A 26322-nucleotide genomic window follows, 5' to 3' on the forward strand; every position below is an offset into this window, starting at 1 on the left:
TAAACTGAATTCTCAACAACGGTACCATCAGACAGCTGCACCGTCGTCATCGCGGGTCGGTGGGAGGCGCATTAACTCAAAACAGAAAATAAAGGTTCGGCCGTTGTACCTTGGAGCCGTTGGCTTTGGGAGGCGTGGTCGTAGTCATCACTGGCGCATCGCCACCGCCGCCGTCGCCGTCAGCGTCACCTTCACCTTCACCTTCGCCCTGACCTTTGCTCAGGACAGCGAGGAGAGAGCGGAGCTGAGGCACCGTGATGGTGCTGTTGTCGCCATAGCGGGCCAGCAGGTCCTGAAGCACCTGGGCAGCCGACTGCGTCCGACTCTCCTCTTGACCCGCCGCCCGGCCGACGGGGCAGAGGAGCGCGGCCAGGGACAGGAGGAGCAGGGGCCGGAGGCAGCGCGGGGGGGCGGTCTTACTGGCACGGCCATGAGCGGACCAGACGAGCATGACGTCTTCAGCAGATGGTGGATGATGCCTGTGGACAAGAGAGAGAAAGATTTGCTCCCGAGTTGATCAGAACTCTTAAAAATTCATTCAAACTATAAAAAAAAAAAAAAAAGAGCACAGAGGGAACTCTCCCTCCTTCTGTGGCCGACTGGACCAGGGAGGAGCTTTTATCTGGCTCGGGCGCCGCCAGACCCAAATAAGCTCAGCCAAGCAACAGAATATAAATGACTCCACAACTGTACACAATGGAAAACAGGTTGTACCTCGCTGCCTGAACGTAAGGGAGGAGCTTTAGGATAACAACAACATGAAATCGCTACACTGCCTTCCAGTGAGTCAAAGGATAGAGTTTAAAATCTTACTGCTGGTCTACAAAGACCTGAATGGTCTTGGACCAAAATACATGGTTGATCTGTTAGTTCCTATGAAGCTCCCAGACCCCTGAGGTTCATCTGGATCTGGTTTGTTGTGGTTCCCAAGAACCAGAACCAAGCAAGGTGAGGCAGCGTTCAGTTATTCTGCTCCTCACCGGTGGAACAAACTTCCTGTAGACCTGAGGTCTGCTCCAACTGTCAGCTCCTTTAAATCAGGCCTAAAAATATTACTGTTTACTGAAGCGTACTCTTAGATTAAATACTTACCTGCTGTACTCTACTACTTTTTAACAACTTGTGCTTTTTATTATTTGACCTCTTTTCTTATCATTTTATTTAATTGTATTTGTAATTTACTGTTTAATTGTGTCTTGCTGCTTTTAATGTTGATGTAAAGCACTTTGAATTACCTTGTGTTGAATTGTGCTATACAAATAAACTTGCCTTGCCAACAACCCAGGTTTGGTCACATTTATGAGGAGTACAAGTGAGAGAAAAGGATATATTTAAAATAAAGTGCTTACATGCTAAATGCTAACTTTTTCTTCCATTCCTGATCAAACTTTAAAGCGCATGTATTACAAAGGGGTCTTGAATTCTGCTCCGATACAAAGCACTGATACAGAGCACCGATTCATTTCAGCGAACCCTGCAGGTCCAAACGCAAAGCTGGAGTTAACAAACGGGCCCATTCATCCCTGCACAGTGAAGACTCTCCGCTGGCAGCTCGCACCCCCGAGAGCCGGGCTCAGTCGGCCCGGCCTGAGGCCCCGGCGCTGAGGGATCCCTGCAGACTACCTGGGACGGAGCCCAGAGGCAGCCGAGAGGCAGCCGAGAGGCAGCCAGGGCAACGGTGGGTGGAGAAGCAGAAACGGCCCCGAGACGACGGCAGATCCGTCAGGAGCGCGGCCAACTGTGGACGAGGAGGAGGCTGATAAAACGAAGGACACAAGCCAGTGGTTTGGAGGAGGAAAAAAACAAAGAAAAGAAGACTAAGGGCTCTGAAGAAACCTGAAAGGGCAGCTGCCTTTCCACATCAGTTTTTCTGCCTTATATCTTATTTTCTCCAAGCGCAATAAGCCTCCCTCGGTGATTCGTCCTCGGCTAGTTAAAGAGAAGGTCGTCTGTTGTCTGGGTTTCAGCTCCACGTTTACTGCGGACAGACATGCCAAGCAACTTAGGCTTGGAATTACAAGGAATGTATGCAATATATAAATATATAAAAAGCCACTTTTTCCTCAAAGGGGGGCCTGGTGACGCTCCTGGATGTGCAGGTATTTGTGTCCATCAGTGAAGATGGTTGTTCACACTCCTTCATGAAGCCACACGGGGAGCCTTTACCGGTCCTGTATTTCAGGAATTAATAAACAATACTCCTCTCCCTTCTGGGGCCGCGAGAGCTGCCCGAGGCAAAGTCGCGCCTCACCCTTCAAGGCCCGTCAGCCAACAGTCTGGAGTCATATAACAAGGTGAAAACGCAAAGAGGGGCATGCCCTGGATAAACATTTGCCCTCTAACAAGTCGAGTGTAACGACAATACAGTCTAACGTATGACTGAAACAACCCAAAGCAAAGGGTTATGCCATCGGCTTCGCTGCGTTTGAACACCGGATGAACGGCCGAGACAAGACGCAGGAATGTAAAACACTTTCATTTGAAAACACCCGTGGTTACGGCAAAGCTCATGTCTGCGCACGCGAAGGCTCTGACAAGTTCTGGAAACGGCTTTTCTTTGTTTCGCATGATTGAAAACTCCACAACTGGATATCTGGACGGCTGGTCAGAGAAATTGATTTCCACTTCTTGCATTTTAAGATGTCAAAAAAATGATAACATTTGAATAAACTGCTTAATACAGGGTTCTCCAACCCTGTATTAAGCACGTTTGAGACGTCGCCCTGCTCTAACATGCCTGACTGAAATGACTGGATCGTCACAAGCTTCTCATCAAGTCCTTCAACGGTCCACTAATTTGACCGGGGTGTGTTGGAGCATCTGTCCAGCATCTAGGACATGCAGGACTGTGGGTTCCTGAAGACCAGGGCTGAAGAACCCTGGCATCCTTCAACTCCTCCGTCTAGGTCCTGTGTTTATGTCGAAAAGCAATTTCCATCAATTTCACAATTTCTACGTTTATTTTCCTCTTCCAAACAGCACCATCCGGTCTGACCTCATTCAAGTGTATTTTTGTTTGGACTCTCGATTATACAGAGACAACCAGAATAGCTGTTAAACAGCTGCCAGTTTAGCTGCTTCCACGGCAATAATTATAACTTGGTCCAGATACTAAATATAATACGCGTGAACTTGTGTGACTTACAAACTCCTTACTTCGCTCTGGACCACAGAAAAATCAGAGCTGCAACAGAAGCTGAAACAGGCCCGATGCATTCTTGTGAGGGCGGATGGCCAAGGTCCAAAACAACGAGACAAACAAGGCAGCGCCTGCTTATAAATGTTGACATGTCAGGCCAGACCTATGTCATGGCACACTTAGACACACACATACACACACACACACTAACAGTGGAGTGGGGCGTAGATGCCGTCCAAGGCCTATTTGTAGCTGCTGAGATAAAGAGAGAGACAGTCTTCAGCAGAGACGTTAGTCCTTCAACACAACAACGAATGTGTTTACCATAGGAATCAAGGGAACGGGCTGCAGGGGGGTTGAGGAGCGCGGGGCAGGCTGCAAACGGCCCTACAGTCGACTCTACCCACCCCATCTTTGCCCACTCTTAAACACATGCCACTTGTTTATCTTACTTTCTCCCTATTGGGGTGTCAGATAGGGATGGGCGGTATGGACTAAAAAATGTATCACGATAATTTCTGGCATTTATCCCGATAACGATAAAAAAAAAAACCAATTCAACTCCACCTTTTTAACTATGAATCTATCTCGCTCTCAGATCCGCCATGTTTGTCATCAACGGGAATTTATCTTTCTTTCTTTCTTTCTTTCTTTCTTTCTTTCTTTCTTTCTTTCCTTCCTTCCTTCCTTCCTTCCTTCTTTCCTCCTGCTCTCTCCTTCCTTCTTCCCTTCCTCTTTTCTCCCTTCCTTCCTCCTTTCCTTGTTTTCTCCCTTCCTTCTCCCCTTTCCTTCCTTCCTTCCTTCCTTCCTTCCTTCCTTCTTTTTTCCCCTTCCTTCCTTCTTTCCTCCTGCTCTCTCCTTCCTTCTTCCCTTCCTCTTTTCTCCCTTCTTTCCTTGTTTGTTTGTTTGTTTGTTTCCTTCCTTCCTTCCTTCCTTCCTTCCTTCCTTCCTTCCTTCCTTCCTTCCTTCCTTCCTTCCTTCCTTCCTTCCTTCCTTCCTTCCTTCCTTCCTTCCTTCCTTCCTTCCTTCCTTCCTTCCTTCCTTCCTTCCTTCCTTCCTTCCTTCCTTCCTTCCTTCCTTCCTTCCTTCCTTCCATAAATCAGCTTTACACAAAAACATCATCAACGGGAATTTATCGTTTTTACAAATTCTTATCGTGAGGAATTTTTTGACGGTATATCGTGAACGGTAAAATATCGCCCATTCCTAGTGTCAGATAAGAAATGCGTCCAACGATCCGAGTAGCAGTAAACATAGAAGCCGGAGAATGTAGTGCACTCACACAAATTACATTTGCTGCTGTCACCGTGCGATGGGAGCGCCGGGAGCAGGTTAACGGGCACGTAGGTGATAATCAGGCAGTGCACGTATTAATAGTGTCACAACGCCACATGTCAGAGCTCCGACACTCGTGTGTAAACACTGCCCGGTGGGAAATTTCCACCGTCACTGTCTTCTTCGGGCAGCTGACGGTGCAGAAATAAAATCTCAGGTCAAACAGGACTTCAGCCTCAGGCTTTACTCGCGGGCTAAATATCCCGTCATCAGGCAGGCTGTGAAGGGCACTGAAAGATAAAAATAAAAAACACTTCATAACTGCAGATGTGGGACTTCTCTCTCGTTTTATCATGATGCAGCTGGACAACCTGTGACTCCTGCAAATCCCCACAGCTTGTTATTATGTCTGCAGATATATGAAGTGGCTCGTGCTGGAGAGGTAAACAACACTTGTACATATAAAGTGCTGCTTTTATCGGTCAATCAAAGCTGATAAAAAGGCTTTTTGTATAGACTAAAAGTCATGCCGAAAACGTTTCCCACAAGGGCTCACTACACTCTTCACTCAACGTTTATATACCCATCTAAAATATTTCCAAAAGCAGTCATGTCCCCTCAAAAAACTACAATTACTAGTTAAATGTTGCTTGATGTTAGTTGGACACTGTGGGAGACTCGGTAGGGTAATCAGGTCGAGGTCTCAGTTGGGTCACGTCATGGGCGAGTGGACATCTGAGCTCTTCGTCATGACCGGTGGAGTCCCTCAGGGCTTGATTCTTGGACTGCTGCAGTTCAACCTCTATAGACTTCCTCTCGTAGGGCTTTTCCACAACTAAAAACCGGTGCTGGAGCCAGGTCCAGACAGGTTCCTGATGGGGATGTGATGTATACTGTCAATCTAAAGTCATCAGAGTCCAGTCTCCAGCTGTTTTTGGCCTCATTAATACGATGTAGTTGTGCTGTAGCTCTCCTTAATCATTATGCATTACTGCATTACACAAGGGCTTTGCCTCTGAATAATCATTAGAATGATCATCCACCTTCAGCTTTTCTTGAATATTTTTACAGCAGCGGTAGCAGCAATCGCATTAACTTGTCAAAAACTAAAGATGTTTTTGGCCAGCTTCTTCAAAGTCGTTTTCCTTTGTCGTTGTTTTGAAAAGAAGTCTCGCAGGACGCAATACGGGGAGTTATACAGGAACTGTCTTCATGCAAGTTCATGCATCAACATCAACGGTGTTTATGTTTCAGGATGAAACTAAGTCTTAAGATAGAGTCACATGTTTGCTGTACAGTAGACGTATTTTTGATTGCGTGTTTAAATCAGTAAGAACGCATCCAAAATTTTCCGGTATGATATATGTTTTAAACTCACAGAGGTTGTTTAAATATGGCGGTTGCATAGTTTTGGTTTGGTTTTAGGTTTAGGGGCCAACGTAGCACCGGTTTTCTTGGCCAGGACTCTCTTGAAAAAAAGAGATTCTTAATCTAAATGGGATTCTTTTGATTAAATAAAACAATGCAGACATTCTTGTTGATCTTCTGAACATTAAATTGGCAGCTTTAAAACAGACATTTAGTTCTGTTTTGTTTGGATCTAGGAAAGGGAATACCATAAATTTCACCGTCTATCCTGGAATCAGTATTACAGCTAACCCAGGAACATCGTTTTCCACTTTAAAAAACTAAAAGGATAAACACCATTAAAACAGGGGAGAGTTCCTGATCTTCCAGTGTTTTTCTGTGTAGCTGAAAGTTACAGATGTCTGAGTTCTGGTCCCTGGGGAACTGATACTAATCATCCATTGTCTCATCTGTGTTGAAGGAGCAGGTCTTAGTGATAAGTCAATTCCTTAAGAATAGTCATTAAAACCCTTGGTTGAGAACTGGGATAAATATATGCTTGTAAAAGTCATGCAGACCTGGAAACAGGAAACGCTACTGGATGTAAAATCAGCTTTTCATCATTTCAAGCAAATATCAAGAATGAGGAGATTTAGATGAGCTGATCTCCTTCTCCAGCAGACACGATGACAGTAACGACCTTACAGCTTCGGCTCATTGCGAACGCTGCTACCAGAGTCTTGGTCCAGGAAAGTCCCGTAGAGCAGGACACAGCAGTCTTGTTCTCAACTCTCTAACAAGAGAATATAGGCTTTAAAGTGCTGCTGCACCTCAACAACTTTACCAAAAACCCATTTCTGACCACATTGTTGTATCTAAAAGTATTGATCTGAGACCTTCAGGGTACAGTTACCCAGCCGGATGTCAAGTCAGAACCGAACGGGGAAATATATTTAGTGCTATGCTGCCTGTAAACAGAGTAAACTGGATATTTAATGTCCATTACTTGCCTTTGTAAATCACCTTGAAAGACCTCAGTTTGAAATGTGCTACATAAATAAAATCACCTTGCAGACATCTACTTCCTCCAACAAGATGCAGTTTAAACATAGACGTCTCTCTTTCTGTTTCTAAATGATGGAGTTATGAAATCTTGCATCGTGGCCAAACCCACAATTTGCCAGTTTACAGCGATCAAAACTTCTGACCACCGAAATGCTGCACGTCACTCACAGAGCTGCGGGTAAGGGCATGCAGAGCTCAGCTCTCTTCGTAGTGTCTTACATTTGCTCGGGATCTTTAACGCTGTGCAAACACACTTTCCAGAGACTTCTGAAAAGACTTGGAATCAGCTTAATGAGCTGCAGGGACACAGCTTTGCTGCAGGGTGTTAAAGGCATGCTAATCTTTAGTCAACACTCTAATAACTAACACTGCATATCCTCTATTTTGGGATGTTTTATAATGAGAGGCATGGCTGCAACTGGAGTTTACACTCTTATCACTTAATAGGAATGTTGTCGTGCCCCCCCTCCCATTAGTAAAGCGATTGTTTGGTCAACAGATTGCAAAAATTAATAAAGATCTCCCAGAATCAATTAAAATAAACCAATACAATCGTCTAGTGTGCTAGTTTCCAAACAACACAACATTCCTGCTAAACACACAAATGTTTCCGTACCTTTTCTGAACGGAGACACAAACAGCGGTTTCCCTTCACGAGACACCTCTCGAGTCCTCTTCAGCCTCTTGGAAGTTTTCAAACTCAGCTCTCTTCTACCGGGCTGCCTTATATACCTCTGGAGTGAATCCAGGCTGAGCCGTGCATCGGCTCATCTACCTTAACCTGAGACCCCTAATTATTGCTTCTCTGGGTCAGCGGTCTCCTATCATCAGCCGGGACTGCTATTAGATGAGAGGACCATAGCTGAGGGCACTGGCTCGGTTCAGCGAAGACATTGCGAATGTGCTTTACTCATCCTGCGTGCACAACAAAGAGCCATGCATCATGAAATTAAAGGGTTGGGACGTGACCCGGGCTAAGTCAAGCCCTCACTTTTACCCAGGGGCAGACTTAGCGGTCAGTAATCCAGAGCCAGAGAGCCACAGAGAGCATACGCTTAAGGAAATCCAAACCTGAGGTCAGTTTTGAGGCTTTGCTTGCTTAGCTTTCACCATGAATAAATAAAAAGCTTCAGGTGTTGGAGCAAGCCAACACGGATGGAATGATAGGACATGTTTTCCCCCTCCACCTGTATCATAGATTAACTAATCTACAATTTAAGATAATCGATAATCTTTATGCCACTGAATAGAGAAGAAGTGGGAACATTGGAGAGGCTCAAAAGTATTTGGACGGAAGAAAAGTGTCCACGAGCATCCGTTCCCTGGTCCCCTCGGGATGAATGAAGCAAGTAAAAGGTCTGGAGTCGGGAAAAGGTACCAGGTTGATGTTTAGCAGCTTCAGATACCAATATGAAGGTCAAGGAGATCTGTAATGTAAGTGAATGAGGAATCATTAGACTGAAAGAATCAGTACTAGAGAGATGAACCCTATGTGTGGCTAGACCACAGAAGACGACTAAAGCGGATGATCGAAGAAAAAAATACCTCCTCAACAGAAGTCAAGAACACCGTAGAGGGGAGCTGGGTCATTGTGAACATCTTAGATCAAAAGATGCCTTCATGGATGTAAATACAGACTTTTACAAAAGGTGCGAACCACTGGGAACATTCAGGGACGTAAAAGACAGATTAGACTCTCAAAAACATTTATAAAGAAGCAGACCACGTCATGTGGAGGCGGACGGAGGCTGATGAAACGGCCTCGCTGGTGTCTAGGAACGATGAGTTTTTGAAGGCAAAGAAAGTGAATATTCTACAGTAACCAAGTTGAAGACCAAACGCAGAAAGTCCCAGAAGCAAGCAGCAGCTACAGGTCTGGACGAGCATCTCCAGGAGGACGTCCATGGACTCCAGACTGTCGTTGACCTAGATTTTCATCAAATGAGCTGAAAGCAAGCAGATGCAGACGTGAACAGCCAAGAGCATCCTCCGGGAGCGTCGCTGCTTCTCTATGTGTTTGTGGAAACCCCTGCTGACTGGAAAAAGATCCTGGGCTTTAGGTGGTTTCAGTTGCCATGACAACAGAAAGTTGTTTACATGTGGGAGCCGCTGCTTAAGCATTCAAGCAGAATGAGATCGCAAATGCCGACAAGTTGAAGAGGAGAGGTCAAGGATATACAGCAGGAGGAGAACAGACAGCGAGAAGGTCAAGATTTTAACTATTTATTTATTTCGCTTTGATGATCATGGGAGGTGTGAGATCTCCAAGAAGTAAAAAGGACCAGCTTTTAGTGTTGATAAGCAGATAGCAGGAGTATGATGTTTCTGGAGACGTCACACTAGCAGGATGCTCTAATACCTCTCTACATCGATCCTGGATGATGCAAACAGACCAGAGATTTTTAAAAGACCTGCAGATTAGTGGCGGAGGTGCTCGTCAACCACAGATGGAGTAATCCCGAACATGCTTCTGTGAAGGAGCACCTCTGCATCCCAGAGGTTGAACTGCAGGATGTATGTTACCATCCACGCAGAGAGTTCACCTGCATTACCTGCTGATGCTGCACGTGACATCATCAGCACAGTTGTTGCCAGGCAACAAACACACTGCTCCAATGCATTCACGATGAACTCTATTCATCCAAGTTTCCCTCTGCTACGCCTGACCAATCGTTTGTGAAATTATACTTATCTCATTTTTTCCAAAGAAATGTACACTACAACAACATAATTTCCCCTCAGGGATTAATAATTAAATTAAGTCATTAAGTGTATTCCCAAATTACCCGAGTTGTTCTGATATATTGAAACCTGTATCAGAAACACTAGCAGACACTGCTGAAAATAAGCGTATCGTATTGGTGAGTATTTACATCTATGCACTAATCCATGCTATGTTATTTTAATAAAAAAGAATCGCCGTTTTTCATTGTTGCTCTAAAATCCCCAAAAATGAAAGTTATATCCTCCAAATTCCTGATTCGAGCATCCAGAGGAGGGAGTTGTTGGATAAAGCTAGTTATCTTACATAACAATTCAGCATTATATTAGCCTGTAAAATCCCAGCAGGAAAACTGCAACATGCTCGTTCTGCCAGACTGAGCTTCAGGAACTAAAACCAGCAAACAGTTACTGTAAGGAGCAGATGATGAAGCACAAGTTGATCAAGTCGAAGCAAAAGAAGGACGAAATGCAGCAGCAAACTCTGGGGTTTGTTTTCCTAAAAATGAGATAAATTTCCCAAATAAAGCCAGAAAGCAACAGCAGCGCCAAACAAAAGTGGGACGTCCTTGTCCTTGATGACATTTCATATCAGTTCAAAGTCCAGTTAATCAGCTTCACGGGAGACGCTGGGATCCTAGATATATATTTCAATGCCAATATGTAAATGTATTTTTATTTTCCCGGATTTCTTTATTTAATATTCTTTATTTGATGTTAAATAAAATAAAAAGTTACATAATTTCTTACTATTAAAATTAAAAATAACATAGGTATGAGATTAGTATTTGGTATCAGCCATGGTCCAGGTTTTAGATTTGGTCCCAGAAAGGGAATAAAAATGATGTTATTGGAACATCTCTAATGTAATAGCATTAATTGAGTATTAATAAAGGAATGTTTAATTGTGCCACGTCTTAATGACGTGCAGAAAACGCTCAACTGCTCACTTGAAGGTAAACGGTCTCCTCGATGTGGGTCTTGCTTGGATCCGTCTTGAATGTCCCCAAAACAACATAATAATAATAATAGTAATTAAAATAAAAAAGACCTAAGTGAAGGACAAAAACACCTACTACGACCTAACTCGGCTACATTATGTGAGCGCCTGAAACAAGCCCTTGATGTGGTTGCGATGTTACATTTACGAGCTAATACACCAACTCTGTGACGTGCGAACAGATGAGAGTTATTATTGTGTATAAATGAGTAATTAGAGAATCAGGTCCTTCAGTTAGCTCCCAGTTAGCGCTGATGGTTAGCTTACCAGATGATGCTGCACACACGTGTTTGTACCAGAATCCTCCGTGACGTCAGCTCGTCCTTGTCAACCCGCCGCAGACTCGCAGTCAGATCTGGACCTGGGGAGACGATCGTGGCCGGTTCCGTCGCCCGCGTCCATTCATCTCCGCAGAGGACGAGTTTCGTGGAGCTCCAGCCGGCGGCGGCGTGTGCAGGATGTGATGACGTCAGTACAGCTCCAGCTGTGATCTGTCGCCCCCCTGCGGCCAACGGGGAGTACTGCAATCGCTACTAGAGAAAGTGTGATTGTGATTTTTTTCAATATATAACATCCAGTACTCGATTTGAAGGGGGATGAGGGGGGATGGCATCCCCCCTGCATTAAAAACGGTCCAAATCATCCCCCCTGTAAAACTGCCACCCCCCCTTTCCATCCCTTATGTCATTTCATCAATGAATGTGCTGTTACTGCTATTTCAACATTTAGAGTCATCACCAGAAAAATAACACCATAAAAATAACTTATTTGACAATTTTCACCTGTTTCAAGTAAATTTTCACTTGAAATAAGTAGACAAATCTGCCAGTGGGACAAGATTTATCTTCTCATTACAAGCAAAAAAAATATTGTTCCCCTGGCAGATTTTTCTACTTATTTCAAGTGAAAATCTACTTGAAACAGGTGAAAATTGTTGTTTTTTTCCAGTGATGAGTCTTGTTTTAAGTGTAATAAGATTTTTTACTAAAATGAGACATTTTAACTAGAAATAGGACAAATATTCTTATTTTGAGTTTTTGCAGTGAACCATTTTACTGTGAAGGACAGAGGCATATTGATAAGTTTTTTATTTTTGTGTTTTGATGTATTTGATGTAAGCCCAGTGGATATTTAAAGCTTACAGAAGGCTGCATTTAACTGCTGCTATGTCATTCCTGCAGGTGTTTTGGTCGGTGCTATTATTTGTAATATATTACATTATTTGTAATGAGCACAAATTATCTGTCCCCATATGATAAAATCCACCATCCCCCCTGATTTTTTTTTTACAACTCGAGTACTGATAACGTCCTTTATTGTTCCTAATATGATTTTCCAAAAAATGGGTGGAAAAGACTTTCTTCTATGCTGTGACTTTGATTGTAGCTCATTACCACTTAAACTCTCTGCTTTCCACCAGCAAGTCCTTCTCTATTGTAAATTGATTTATCAAAATCAGAATCAGAATCATCTTTATTGGCCAGGTTCGAACATTGTCCAACAAGGAATTGGACTCCGGTAATTTTGCTCTTTAGGCAGTAAATAAACAAATGTGGTACTTTTTGACATATATACAAATAAACAACTAAGGTGCAGCAGCTTGAGGTAGAGAAAAATGACAGCTCTGAATAAAATAACATACAATTATACAAAACAAATTATACAAAAAATTATACAAAAAATACAAAAAAGTGAGTGAGGCAGACATGATTAATGCCGAAAGGTGCTTGTTACAGCATGTAACTGCTATTGTGAGAGTTCATCAGAGCAACAGTTTGGGGGAAGAAACCATAGACATAATAAAGAGACTCTTTATGTCTATGGAAGAAACTGTCCTTGTGTCTGGAGGTTTTAGCGTACAGAGCTCCATAGCGCTGTCCAGAGGGGAGGAGTTGGTACAGTCTGTGTCCTGGGTGTGAGGGGTCTGCAGAGATGCTACCTGCCCGTTTCCTGGTCCTGGACCGGTCCTGGACCGGTACAAGTCATCGATAGATGGGAGGTTAGTAGTCATAATTTTACACCACACAACACACCTGTATGGAACAACAGGTACATTTTGCTCAGTAGAAAATCTGTGTACCGGTATATAGAGGATTGGAAATCAAAAGGAGCCTGGGCTGTTGCACACTTTCTGGATGATACTGGTAATGTGTTACAGTTTGAGGATTTTTGTAAAAAATACCAAATTCTGGTATTAATACTGTTAAGCATTATAATAGAGTGATAAAAGCCATACCAATTTCTCTGAGGTCGATGGTTAGAGAAGACATTCATCACTCTAAGATCTCTCCTGAACTGAGACAGCTCTGCATTAAATGTTTAGATTTTTGTGACTTTAAATGTCATTAGAAACATTTTGCTAGAAGAATATTACCCTAACCCGATAAAAAGATGGTATATCCTAAAGGAATTTGAAGTGGAAAAGATTAGGAAAATAAGAAAAAATTATATTTCATTTCCACTTCCACCGAAAATAACAGAGTATTTACCCAACAAACGAGTTTTTAAAATTAAAATTTAATTTTGAATTTAATAATTTTGTTTTTTGTGAAAGGGAAATTGAAACTTTGCAACATCTTTTCTTTCATTGTGATTCAGTGCAATATTTCTGGAGTGAGATGCAAAGCTGGCTAGAGTCCAAGGACATTGAGCTGCAGTTATATTTGGTGTTTTTGCTGAAGACAAGAATTTGGACTTTGTCCTTAATAATTTGGTGTTATTGGGAAAGTTCTTCATCCAGAAATGTAGATATTTTAAGACCAAACCATGTTTGACCCATTGGAGAAATGAGCTAAAGCTCTTGAGTAAGTCCTTAAGTCTTGTTAAAGAAAATAAATCCCTTAAACTATTTTCTCTACTTGAAAGATATGATTTAATATGAGATGGATATATATATATATATATATATATTTATTTATTTTATTTTTATTTTTTTTACTTTATGTTGTACAATGATTAGATTCTCAGTGTATATTTTGTAATACTGATGTTGCTCATCCCAAGGCAAAAGTTTGTAATTCTGATATGACGTTTATGTGCCTTGTTTGTTTGTTTGTACCTATGTTTCAATTTAAAAAAGAAATATCCTTGATTTTTAAGGAACTCGTCTCGTTTGTTCCGGCTTGTAATTTTTTTTTTTTAATGAAAATTCTTGAATTTACAAACAAACAAGGCACATCAAAGCTGCCATGTAGCAAGCACATTAGAAAAAGGCCCTTACTGAGTGGACAAATTAATGAAATAGGAAATAGAAAATAAGGGACAAAAAAAACTTAAATGAAATTAAATAAATACATAAATAAATAAATAAATAAATAAATAAATAAATAAATAAATAAATAAATAAATAAATAAATACATTTTCTAAAATGATCAGCCAGTACATTTAAAACAGGTGTTTTCACTAACAACCTACCATCTACCTGCAGAGGAGCTGGTTTAGTGCCCGGTTGGAACAACTGCTGGACAGGATTTTTACTTTATGGCACTTGGATTAATACACCTCTGCTTGCATTATGGATGTTAAATGGCATTTGCTCCACAGGGTTCAAGAAAATGTGATAAAAAAATCAGTAAACAAACCAGTAAATTTAAAGACACTCCTCCATTCTCTACTGGTATCTTAAAATAGAAGCAGGAGCAACTACATAGAAAACACAAACAGGAAATATATCTTACTGATCTCACCCTATCAGAGCTTGAAAAAATAAAAAACACAGTCATCAAGGATCTTAAAGAGACAGTTGGAAGTAGATACTAGGACTCAAGTTCCAGTGTAGCATTTAAAGGTAGCCATTGCCAGAAATGTTGTATAATGTTCATAACTATGGTCTATTAATGTAAAACTATGTGAAACTGAGCACACCTGTGTTTTATTACGTTGTAATAGTTCCATTAAGAGTCTGCCCTGACATGTCGCACCAACTGAACCAAAGAAACACCGGCTCGAGATGAGGCTGTTTGCCCCCTTTTTTCAGCTAGTTTGAAGGTACCAGGGCTCCCACAGCCCATGAGGGTGTTGCCCAATTTACGGCCCAATTGGACAACTTTGACATTTTTGGCCCCCAGGGGTCCCCAGGCCCCGGAGGAGCCCTCTGGGCTCGCATTGGAATGCCTGACCCAACTTGTAGCTGAAAGGCACAACTTTGACATCGATGCCACATGGATGCCCTCGGGGCCCCCAGTGGGGTGTGTGACGCAACCCACTCAGCCAGTCTGACAACTTTGCCATTTTCTTTTTTGTTGGGCCTCATCCGTGTGGAAACACATAGAACAGCATGCACGTACGCCCTCTTTGAAATGTGGTAACCAGCACTATCTCTATCAGGCTGACACAGTGAGGAGAAAAGAAGACACACGTGCAGCAAATTTATGTTTACATAAACAATCACGTGCATCTCAGCAATAATCCCTAAAATGTCCTTCAACGTGGAATTAACTAGATTTTAACTGAATTGCAAAAGATTTAACTGAAATATAAAAGGATTGCAACTGTTCTGCATTTATCTTCGCAAACCTTGTTTGCTTTCAGTTTGAATTCTTATGAGATGATTTTGAGCTCTCCTCGTCCTCTGTGTAGCAGATCTTTTAATCCAACTGTTGTTTATTCAGTGCAATTCAGTTTTATTTATAAGGTGTTTAGGTCAATACAGATTGTCTCTAGGCACTTTCCGGAGACTCAGAGCATAATCCCCAAGTCATTATTAAATAAGCGATAGCAAGTTAAAAACTTCCTTGGCGAGATAAATACCTTAAGCCGGACAGTGGCAAGGGAAAATCCCCCTTTAAGAGGGAAGACACCTTGAGCAGGACCTGGATCAGCATGAGGGACCTTCCTGCTGAAGGTCAGCCCAATGGAGCAGGAAAAGGGAGATAGAAAAAAGAGAGGATGAAGAACAGAGAGAAGAGAGGCAAAGATATATAGAGATATACGGCGCATATGCAATATTTACAGATATATTCTCAATAGTACATAAGACAAAATATTATAGTCATTATATGTTAGCTGGAGAATTGAGAGTCGTATGTTATGTACATACAACAAATACATGTAAGACAGCCCTGTTGGTCCTCGAGAGCTGCAGCATTACTAAAACTGATAACACAAAAATTGCAAATAAATGATAAAGATTTTTTAATTTCATTCTCTCAATTCTTGGTTGAATTTATGAATGAGTACAACTCAATTATTTCATTGAATTTGCGTCCCTAGTCCCATTGTATGTAGAAATGCATTTTTTCCTCCGACAGAGGACCTCAATTTTCCGTCCTGTGCGATTCCCACTTTTCAAATTTAAACTACACTCATGGAAACACGTTTTTGACGGATTTACACTAAAAGTAAAAATAAGACAAAAACTGGGCTCGTCCGGGATTTGAACCCGGGACCTCTCGCACCCAAAGCGAGAATCATACCCCTAGACCAACGAGCCACGCCGGAGAATGCGTGTAATTGCGTAGTTGAATTGCTACAGATCCATGACCACGACATGTTTTTGATGCTTGATTATGCCTCAAAACACTGGATTGTTGTGAACTTGACACCAAAATAATTCGTTCAGTTTTTAATGAATACGGGACACAGTTTGTCTCGTTTTTCCCCAGTTCCACTGCGTTAGGTATAATTCTCATGGCATTCAGCCTCCTGCAGCAAGTACCTCTAAAAAAAGGGTTTCCAATTTCAAAAGATATAAAAAATAATGAATGACATGTGTTGATCTAAGTAAGAAGATGATTCTGATTTGCCTCAATTTCCAACAAGTCTTTCCAGCTGATTTTCCTTTTTCAAAACTACTTTAGCACATCTTGCAATCCCATCAGGTCATAGACAATAAATGCAATGGACAAAGCAACGAGACCCCTGGGTTTTCTGAAAAGACTGGAAATATTTTCTGAAGAGACTGAAAATGTGCGTTTGAATTTTGAAGGGTTGAATTTTTTTTTATATGGCAATTTTTTTTTACACAGGAAAGCTCAACTGAAAAAATGCTATTTAAAATGCTATCTAAATATGATAACTTTGAAATAACAATGTGAATTTTTAGCTTGAGAGGAAAATAAATAAATAAATAAACGAAACTTCAACCATATAGAAATAATGACAATGTTAAAATGTATTCTGAAGATAAGATAAGATAAGATAAGATAAGATAAGATAAGATAAGATAAGATAAGATAAGATAGTACTTTATTGATCTATTATATTGAATATTGAAATTTGGGTGTTACTAGCAGCTCAAAGTCAGCAACATGAACTCAGACTAAATAAACGATAAAGATAAATTATTATATAATTAATCTTAATTATTATTATTATAATAATTAAGTATGAAAAATAAAAAATACAGTAAAATAGAAAACGGAATAAGTGTACTGTTGAATATATTTCTTTTATACTACTGTAAAGGGTCTTTAGTGTTGTTGAGTGTACTGCTTTTATGATTTTTACTAATGTAAAGCGTCTTTGAGTGCCTAGAAAAGCGCTATACAAATAATTCAATTCAATTCAATTCATACTTTATTAAAGACACATCTTGAGAAGAGGTCCATAAAATAATAATATGTAATAATAATACATAAAATGTATTATTATTATTATTATTATTATTATTATTATTATTATTATTATTATTATTATTATTATTATTATTATTATTATTATTATTATTATTATTTCCACACTGAAAAAGTACAAACATACAACATTAGATTTTCAGTGGCATTTTTAAATCAAATCCTAGTGACGCATATTTACTTCCATAGTATCTATTAGAAGTGTATATTAAAACCATGGATCTATTAAAACCCATGATAAAAAAAACATAAAGGAAATATATATTTAGAGTAAGTTCACGTCACCGATGACGCGGTGACTCGTCAGGCGGAAGTACTGTTGCTTGCGGAAGTGAGCAGAAGTGCTGGTTTGGTGTTTGGTAGCTGCTGGAGCGATCGCGGTTCTGTTCCTCACCACTGGTCCGCATGTAGGTCCGTGGGAGCTTCGTTTTCACGGCTCGGTCAGGTAAGGGTGTCCAGGAAGCTGCCGCGGTGGTTTCAGCGGGTTAACGTGGAGCTCAGGTAACCTAAGAGCTCAGGTAACCTTAGCATCGCTAGCGCGGCTCATGTCCACAAACATCCCCATCCACACACTCAATAATAATTATTATTATATAATAATAGACGCAATAAAAACATCTTTATGACCCCGCAGTGTCTCTGTCTGGGTTGACGGGAGCGTAAAATGTGCTTCAACAGTACGTGGTATTTGTCAATTCAATATTAGATAGAAGTTAGGCAGAGCTAAACCCGCTTTACTCACTACTTTATTATGCTAGTTTATTATTATACTAGTTTATTAATGTGTTAATGTGTTTATTAATGTTTCTACATTACATCTTCAAGCGGCGTTTTAAATATTAATAACAACTGAAACATATTTCAGTTGTACAACAGGGCTGCCAAGTTTCAGAAAATGACAAGAGGGAGACTTTAGTGTCATGATGTGTTTTATATATATATATATATATATATATACATATATATATATATATATATATATATATATATATATATATATATATATATATATATATATAAAAATTATTTAATTGGGGAAAATATGGATTAAAACGCTCAACATTGTACAGTACAATGTTGAGCTGTTTTAATCCATATTTTCCCTAATTAAATAATCATATATATATATATATATATATATGTTTTTTTTGTTTAGTGGCACATATGTGTCCAGTTTCTAATCCCATTGTTTTGCCCAGGCTGAGGCTACAGCTTCACATTTTCAAAGATCAGAGACTGTAGTTCATTCTTCACAGCATACGAGAACCTCTGCTCCTTCTTTCATCAGCGCCACACCTCGTGGGCAAAACTGTCAACTGGAACTCTCTTGTTGTGAGTTTGAAGGCCGTGGCTGCTTGCTAAGGAGCCATCATGGCAGAATCAATACAAGCCATTTGTCTAAACTTGACAGCATGCTGATGAAGCCTTTGTGCCAATTTGATCTTGGAAGAAAAGTAAAAAACCTCCAGTCGCTCTAATGAAAAAGACAAGGATTTTTCCTTGTCTTTTCCTCAAAGCATATAATTATTGAGTGTGTTGGGGTCTCAATTGTGTGTGTGTGTGTGTGTGTGTGTGTGTGTGTGCGTGTGCATGTGCATGTGTGTGTGTGTGTGTGTGTGTGTGTGTGTGTGTGTGTGTGTGTGCGTGTGTGTGTGTGTGTTTGTGTGTTAGAAGTGAGGCACATGTCTCATCCAGCAGGACAAACATTATACCTTTCACTTACCTTCAAACTAGCTGAAAAAAGGGGGCAAACAGTTTCATCTCAAGCCGGTGTTTAATTGGTTCAGTCGGTGCAACATGTCAGGGCAGACTCTTAATGGAACTATTAAAACGTAATAGTTATGAACATTATATAGCATTTCTGACTATGGCTTCCTTCCAATGCTACACTGGAACTTTAGTCCTGGTATCTACTTCCAACTGTCTCTTTAAGATCCTTGATGACTGTGTTTTTTTTATTTCTTCAAGCTCTGATAGGGTGAGATCAGTAACATACCGTATATTACCTGTTTGTGTTTCCTAGATATGGGTGCTCCTGCTTCTATTTTAAGATACCAGTAGAGAATAAAGGAATGTCTTTAAATGTACTGGTTTTTTTTTAAAATTTAATTTAAAAACAAGGTCTTGTGAAGATGGGTGATGTTTCACTTCTCAAAGCAGTCCATTCCCCTGGTTGACTCTGTGATGGGGAGTTTTTGAGCCAGATCACTCAAATGAAACCGAAACAGTAGTTTAAAAAATATGCCGCTGTCACAAGTTTTAAAGCATTACTGTGAAACGATTTATGTGAAGGAGAAGTTCGACTATTTCTATATTCTTTCAACTTGAACACAGCACAGACGTGAGATGGTGTGCATGACTTGAACTGGTGTTATCAACCATTACCGTGCAGCGTTAAGCCTTTCGGCCTGTTTCTCCAGTCTGCCAGGTTGAGCTGTCAGGATGGCGGATCACACTGATGTCAGCCTGCCGCCGGAGAAACGAGTCCGGGCTCTAACCAAGAAGGGCAGCTCTGTGGACGTGAACGATGACGTGCCGCCGCGCCGCTACTTCCGCTCGGGCATGGAGATGATCCGCATGGCCAACATCTACACGGAGGAGGGCAACATCGAGCACGCATTCGTCCTTTACAATAAATACATCACGTGAGTATGTCTTCTGGCTACTTTATGATCTCCTGCTGAATCAGAGTTTCCAGATACAAACTGATGCACTCCCTTTGTTGTGTGGCCTTACGCAGGTTAAACACTCTCTAACTGTCCCGGTCATCCACGACAAGGACGTCTAAGATTTAGTCAGATATTGCTGATGCTTTATGTCTGTGTTTGAGGAACTTCCCTCAGTTCTTCTTCAGCAGTGGTTCGCCAGTCTTAATGAAATTCCTCTCGCTTCTTCATGTGTTGTTTACCTGATAGACGAATAAGGCTGCTTTTGATTTGTTTAGCAACAGTTTTACCCCCTCTTGAAATCGCAGCCTTATAATGAACATCCCTGTTTAAAACACCTTGTCAACATGATGCTAATATTAGATGAAGTGCAAAGATTTGAATACTGATGGATCACAATATGCTTATTTTCATCAGAGCTGGCGAACATATTTTGACGCTGGTATCTGAATTGCAACGACCTTTGTGTTTGCTACTAGTAGATACTGGTATTTAGTTAGCATTTCTCCGTATTTTCAATTCTGAATTCCGCCTTTGCAGCACAGAATGATGTTCAACTAAATATGCAAAGATGTTTTTGTGATTTCGCTCAGGCTCTTTATCGAGAAACTTCCCAAACATCGGGATTACAAGACTGCCAACATTCCTGAGAAGAAGGACACACTAAAGGTACTGGAAGCGCTTTTCCTTACTCTGAAGTGTTTTGCAGAAAAGTTTAACATTTACCTCATTTCGTTTTTTCAACAGAAGCTCAAGGATGTTGCATTTCCTCAAGCAGAGGTTCTAAAAAAGGCTCTTTTGAGAAGATTTGAACAAGAATATGAGCATTATCTTATCAAAAAGGTAAACTGGAACAATGTCATGCCATGCATTTATTTTCGTATTACTCTCAGTACCATGTGTTATGTTTAAAGGGGATATGGGAAAGAAACAAAAACATGTTTCCTGTGCTCCAGTGTATATATTTGGGTTCTTCTGTCACTTTGGGTTGGGGTTTTCAGTCTGAAAACATGTTGTTCACATTTGCAGGGGACTGTGACATCACAGACCCAGATCAGAGTAGAATTATACAGGCTTGCCATCTTTATCTCCCCCCCAACTTTATTTTTCGCTGCACCTCAGAAGTAGGTTGCACAAAGCTGTATGACAAACCCCCCAACAGGTGCTCCCAGCAGAAGAGAAGGGTGGAGTGGAGTCATGTGGCTGACTGCGCCCCCCCGAAATTGGCTCTTAAGAACAGTAAAAACAGTCTCTGTCGAAGGTTGAGCAAAAAATGTCAGACGTTTCAGTAAAACCTCAGGAAACTTTGCCAACGTGTAAAATCTGTAACAACTGAAGATTTGTTTTGATATATTTATTACTTAGATGTAGCAAGAGGTGTTAAAATAGAGATACCTCCTGCCTCAGTTCAGCTCATGTGTGTGCTTCAGAAAGAGGAGGAAGAGGCCCTGGTGCGGGAGCAGGCCAAGCAGCGTGCGCTGCACGCCGAGCGGGAGCGCGTCGCTGTGATGCAGCGGCGGCAGCAGGAGCAGGAGGAGTTCAGTGCCTTCGAGGAGATGATCCGCCGTAAGGAGCTGGAGAAGGAGCGGCAGCGAGTCCTGTTGGAGTTCGCCACACCATCCGCACCCTCCTCTGACACTCCCCTCCTTCCGGGCATCCGGGGCCCCCCGCAGGTCTCCCCGACACCATCGGAGAGTCCAGAGGATCAATATAATCGCTCTCCCGCAACCGCCGGCACCCCTTCATCCGGCCTGCCCACCTTTGACCGCTCGCTCAAGCCGGGGTCTCTGGTCAGCCCCGGGAACAACAGTGAGTTCATGTTTTCCCTCCCACAAGGGGGCCGGCGCTCGGGGGATTTAAGCGCGGCCCTGCTCCTGTGTCGGAGTTCTTATCCTTCTGAGCTGATTTTTCCTCCTGACCTACTTAATTTCCCGTTTACAACATGCCCTGTTTGAGAGCATCACAAGAACCAACCGTTTCCGTCCAGCTCTTGTTTATGGTTTTTCTGCAGATACGATGGTGGATGCCCTTCGGCAGTTGGCCGTTCCCGCTGAGCTGTGCCGCAACTTTCTGAGGCTGGCCGAGGCCAACACGAGCCGAGCTGTAGAAACTTGCGGCATCCTCTGTGGCAAGCTGGTAAGACTCTGGACGGGACAAGCTGCTTTGAACTGGTTGGATGGAGTCCGATTTCTAAAGATATTTGTTACAAGATGCACAAAATGAGCATAAGTGAGCTGTTAAGTAAATGGGTCTTATTATCTTTTTAACGTAGGGCTTTCAATCGTCAGTGAAGTTTGTTATCCCTGGATTCAGTAACCTGAACTGGTTAACGATATTATCAGCCTATGAATGTTCGTTTGTGCAGCCTTAATGCAACTGAGCCGTCAGCTGACCTCCCACTCCAGCGGGCTGGAACATAAGCCGACACTTCTCTCATTGTCCTTGAACTGTGACTGAGTGTTTTTTTGCCAGGAGCCCAGCAGCCAGAGCTTGGTTAATGTACTTCACACGCTCTCCTCTGGCATCACATCAGCAGGCAGCCTGCGATACATCATTTATAAGCGTTTGATGACCCTTTTTGTGTCTTGCTCCAGACCAGAAATGCATTCACTGTGACCCACGTCATCGTCCCGAAGCAGAGCGGTGGGCCGGACTATTGCGATACAGAAAACGAGGAGGAGCTCTTCCTCATACAGGACCAGTACGACCTCATCACCCTGGGATGGATACACGTGAGTAAAGATCAGCAGGTCTATGCATCTTAAGTCCCAAACCTGTGCTGATGATCCATCTGGAAACCCAGTTCTGCTCTGGTATCGCATGTAGACGTCGCCCCTGCTCCTTAGGTGGAGTTGTTTTCAACATTCTTACCAAACTGAAGTTTTCGTAGAGCAGAGGAAAGCAATAATGTTTATGATTTACGGTTCATGACCCATTGTTTAATGAAAAGTTTCAGTCTGGTTTCACAGTGCAGGGACGGCTCAGGTAAAAATCACCTCCTGTTGGCTGCAGACGTTCACGTTTTCCTCGATCTGCCTGCAGCATTTGACGCGGTTTCTCTCGTCATCCTTCATGACCGTCTTGCCTCTAGTCGCCAACGCTGAATTAACCTGGTTTCACCTTCTTATTGCCTCTCAATCATGGACACAGTATCCACCTCCACCGCTATGTGGATGACACCCAGCTCTAGTGGTAGTTTATGGATTGATAGAATACAGAAGAGAAAGAGAGAGAACACAGTCAAGCACGATACAGCTGAATAAATACAAAAATATGTAAAAAGTTATATTTATATATATATATATATATATATATATATATATATATATATATATATATATATATATATATATATATAGAACATTTGCAAGAGACCAGCGATCTCATCACGTCAGAGGCTCAATTCCTCTGGGGTTTTTTTTCTTTATGTTTTCAGGCCGATTGAAACATGCAAAATAGTTTCTTGACTAAAAATTGTGGGTTTTTTTTCCAGACTCACCCGACACAGACGGCCTTTCTGTCCAGCGTGGACCTCCACACACACTGCTCCTATCAGATGATGATGCCTGAGGCCATCGCGATCGTCTGCTCACCGAAATTCAACGAGTGAGTCAGAAAACTTTGTTGCAGCATTTTATTTTTTTTTGCTGTTTTCTGCTTGTTCGCAGACTCCCGGGGTATTTCCCCAGGTCTGTTGTGACCGTCTGTTCTGTGTTTCCGTCAGAATCGGCTACTTTAGGTTGACGGATCGAGGAACGGAGGAGATCTCCTCGTGTAAACAGAAAGGTTTCCACCCTCACAGCAAAGACCCCCCTCTGTTTACAGTGAGTACAAACAACTGTGAGAAAATAATACGATTGTTTAGGTTTTTCAAGTACAAGTTAGATTTATCTTAAAAGAAAGTGTTCGTTGGGAAGTTTCCCAACAGTTTCTATTGCATTTCTGACATAAAATGAATTGATTTTCTTCCTTCGTCTTCATCAATCAAAGAAAAAGAAGAAAATCTGAGGACTTTTTTTTCTTTCTCTGATCTGATCATCTACGTCACAATAATGATAAAGTTGATAAAGAATTAGAATCAGAGCAGAACGCAACATCTGGAGGAGGTTGAGACGACACATCGAGGTCTGGGCTCTGTCTCGCTGGACGGATTCAGAAACATAAAACTTAGCAACTGGAAGAAAACCCTTGTTTCTCCAACTCACAAAAGGCACAAATCACATAAGTCATCTTAGGGACGTTGGTAAATATGCATCAGTGTTATTTTAAAGAGTAGCTTTAGTGTGAAAGAGTATGGAGAAATCTTGTCAATACTCCGGTGGAGGAAGTTTAGACTTGCCTCACAGGGTGTGGATTTAGGACTGTTTAACTTTGCATATGTTTTACATACATACACATGCACACGGAACAAACACATTGATGAAAAGGGAGACATTTCAAAGCATTAAATGATCTCGGTAAAGCTTGACTTTTTTCATTTTTTTTTTTTTTTTAATTGCAAAGTAACAAGACAAAAGATGGAGCAGGACAGGGCAAGTGAGGACACGCTTAAAAGGACGTGAGTGGAGGATGTGTCGATGTTGTGATATTAATTACCCTTCGATATGTTGTGATGCGAAGGAGATGGACAAAACAATTCTGTATATAATTGAATTTTTCTATTCAATTTTATTTATATAGTGTCTATTGCAACAGAAGTTGTCTCTAGGACTAGGTGCTTTCCAGATACCAGAAGATGACCCTCGAGCAATTATTACATAAACAAATATAAACAATGACAGGTAAAAACTCCCCTAGTGGGAGAAAAACCTTAAACCAAACAGTGGCAGGAAATGTATATTATTATTAATATGTATTAATAATAATAATATACACAGTACAAGCCTGTTTGGATACTACTATTTAAGATGATGAAAATAAAACCTACATACAGCGCTGCCACCAGGCAAACGAGGCACAAGAAAGAAATAAAAAACAAACAAAATGTCTTTTTGCATAAAGTGAAATGTGCATCAGCTTGTCCTGGGAGGGATTCTCCTCTCGTTGAACGTTTTCTTCTCTTTTCCTCACCTCCCACCATTTCTCTCAACCCCAACCCTCCGTACATTTTTCATTTCTTTTTACTGCCTGCTGTTTCACGTCCGTGTGTTTCTTCCCAGCACGCCGGACACATCACCATCACGAACGACGCCGTGTCCATGATGGACCTGCGGTGATGCTTTGCTCCTCCTTCACCAGAACGCTCGGACTGTTTTCTGAAACCGCGGACGTTTTACAAGCAGACACTCATTTTATTTTGAGGACGGTACTGAGAGGAATGCCGGCCCGAGTTTACCATTTCCAAGGACTTCAGTTGAGGAAGGAAACAACGTTGGGAAGCTTTTCAGCCTGTAGGAAAGAAACAATATCCACATGAATATGCACTTTTTAAGCAAACGGCTACTATCCACTTACTGGACTGTCAAACCTCCGGCTCTTCGACCCCTCTGTGTCTTCTGTGTAAAGTATCGTTCCTTCCAGTTCAGCTTTTGTTTTGTCACAGCTGAGAATATTCATCAGTGCCCGCCAAGCGTCCGGTCGCCCGAACTTTGTCTGAAAACTGTCAAAGTTCGGTTCTGCCTGACAGATAAAGTGCCAAGGTTGTGAACGTTCTTGTTGTCGTCTTTTTCATCGTGCAATATGAATCCTGGTGTGAAGTCAACAGTTCCCTCCATTCCTTTCTTTCTTCTGCTGTTGAAGTGCTGTGCGTGATGAAATGCAAGCCTACGGTAGCTCAGGTATGCAGGCTGTTGCTTCCCTGCATTACATTTTCTTACATATATCATCCCTCCAGAGTACCCGTTGCCAAGTATATAACGGGGTTTGTTTTGAATTGTAGCCCTGGATATTATGAAATCACCATTTTTTTCTTTTTTACACACCTTTTCATTTCTTAACTTATTGTTTTTACTTTGGGGAGAGGCGTGTGCCTATTAATCGAAGGACATGTGTGCAACAGGAAATCTGAATGTACCTTCTCCTACATGTTGTTATGCATTACTAACACTTTCTTCATGATTTCAACCATAAGCTTTTCTGTGCTTGTTCCCTTCTCTTGGTAGAAGAGTAAACAATTAGCCATACTTACAAAGTAAATGCCAAGACAAAATAAACTTGTTGGTGAATCTACTCCGCATCCTTTTGTCATTTTTGTCCAGTGATATTCCCTGAGGTTCTGAATAAGAGAGTAGTGGAGACAAATTCAAGAAAATCAGAATCTGGTGTATTTTCATTACATGAATCATGTCAATGATTTTTTGGGAACATGTTAATTCTGTTACTTTGGATTGGCTTTCCAAACACCAGCTAATGACAATACCTCAAATGGAGAGATCACTGATGTAGCGCCGGCAGGAGACAACCGGAGTGTTGTGTTTATCAAGATGTGGCTGCTGGACCATGTTCTTTTCTCTATCTCTCCTCATGGATTTGGGACGATACAGGAGGACAAAAAAAACAACAGACAGACTGACAGAAGTAAGCCAGAGTGCCTGCAG

General features: G+C 41.5%; 2 protein-coding genes and 1 non-coding gene across 4 annotated transcripts in view; 1 reads left to right on the forward strand and 2 right to left on the reverse strand.

The window, feature by feature from the left end:
* Positions 1 to 11001, reverse strand: part of slc39a14 (solute carrier family 39 member 14) — a 28963-nt gene extending 17962 nt beyond the window's left edge. For both annotated transcript variants that reach the window (XM_061730699.1, XM_061730700.1), the window contains exons 1-2: positions 10815 to 11001; positions 110 to 479 (exon numbers count right to left, since the gene is read on the reverse strand). In XM_061730699.1, the coding sequence (XP_061586683.1) occupies positions 110 to 451 (342 nt within the window). In that variant the 5' untranslated portion in view covers positions 452 to 479; positions 10815 to 11001. The remainder of the gene's footprint in view (positions 1 to 109; positions 480 to 10814) is intronic.
* Positions 11002 to 15907: 4906 nt separating this feature from the next.
* On the reverse strand, positions 15908 to 15979 carry trnap-ugg (transfer RNA proline (anticodon UGG)). The gene has a single exon. It is a non-coding gene; the product is annotated as a tRNA-Pro (tRNA).
* Positions 15980 to 17444: 1465 nt separating this feature from the next.
* LOC133451555 (STAM-binding protein-like A) lies at positions 17445 to 25954 on the forward strand. Its single transcript, XM_061730697.1, has 10 exons — positions 17445 to 17565; positions 19541 to 19765; positions 20380 to 20455; positions 20534 to 20629; positions 21217 to 21595; positions 21798 to 21922; positions 22381 to 22518; positions 23280 to 23392; positions 23511 to 23610; positions 24946 to 25954. The coding sequence occupies exons 2-10, from the start codon at positions 19563 to 19565 to the stop codon at positions 25000 to 25002; spliced, it is 1287 nt and encodes a 428-aa protein (XP_061586681.1). The 5' UTR covers positions 17445 to 17565; positions 19541 to 19562; the 3' UTR covers positions 25003 to 25954.
* The last annotated feature ends 368 nt before the right edge of the window (positions 25955 to 26322 follow it).

Source organism: Cololabis saira, chromosome 9 (genome assembly GCF_033807715.1).
Source record: "Cololabis saira isolate AMF1-May2022 chromosome 9, fColSai1.1, whole genome shotgun sequence".
In the NCBI taxonomy this organism is placed as follows: Eukaryota; Metazoa; Chordata; class Actinopteri; order Beloniformes; family Belonidae; genus Cololabis; species Cololabis saira.

What these genes read in the sequence shown, in the direction of transcription:
- LOC133451555 (XM_061730697.1), top strand. Translation starts at nt 19,563, where the DNA reads ATGGCGGATCACACTGATGTCAGCCTGCCGCCGGAGAAACGAGTCCGG. An exon ending in AGAAGAAGGACACACTAAAG is followed by an intron (nt 20,456 to 20,533) that starts GTACTGGAAGCG and finishes TTTTTTCAACAG; the next exon opens with AAGCTCAAGGATGTTGCATT. An exon ending in TCACCCTGGGATGGATACAC is followed by an intron (nt 22,519 to 23,279) that starts GTGAGTAAAGAT and finishes TTTTTTTTCCAG; the next exon opens with ACTCACCCGACACAGACGGC.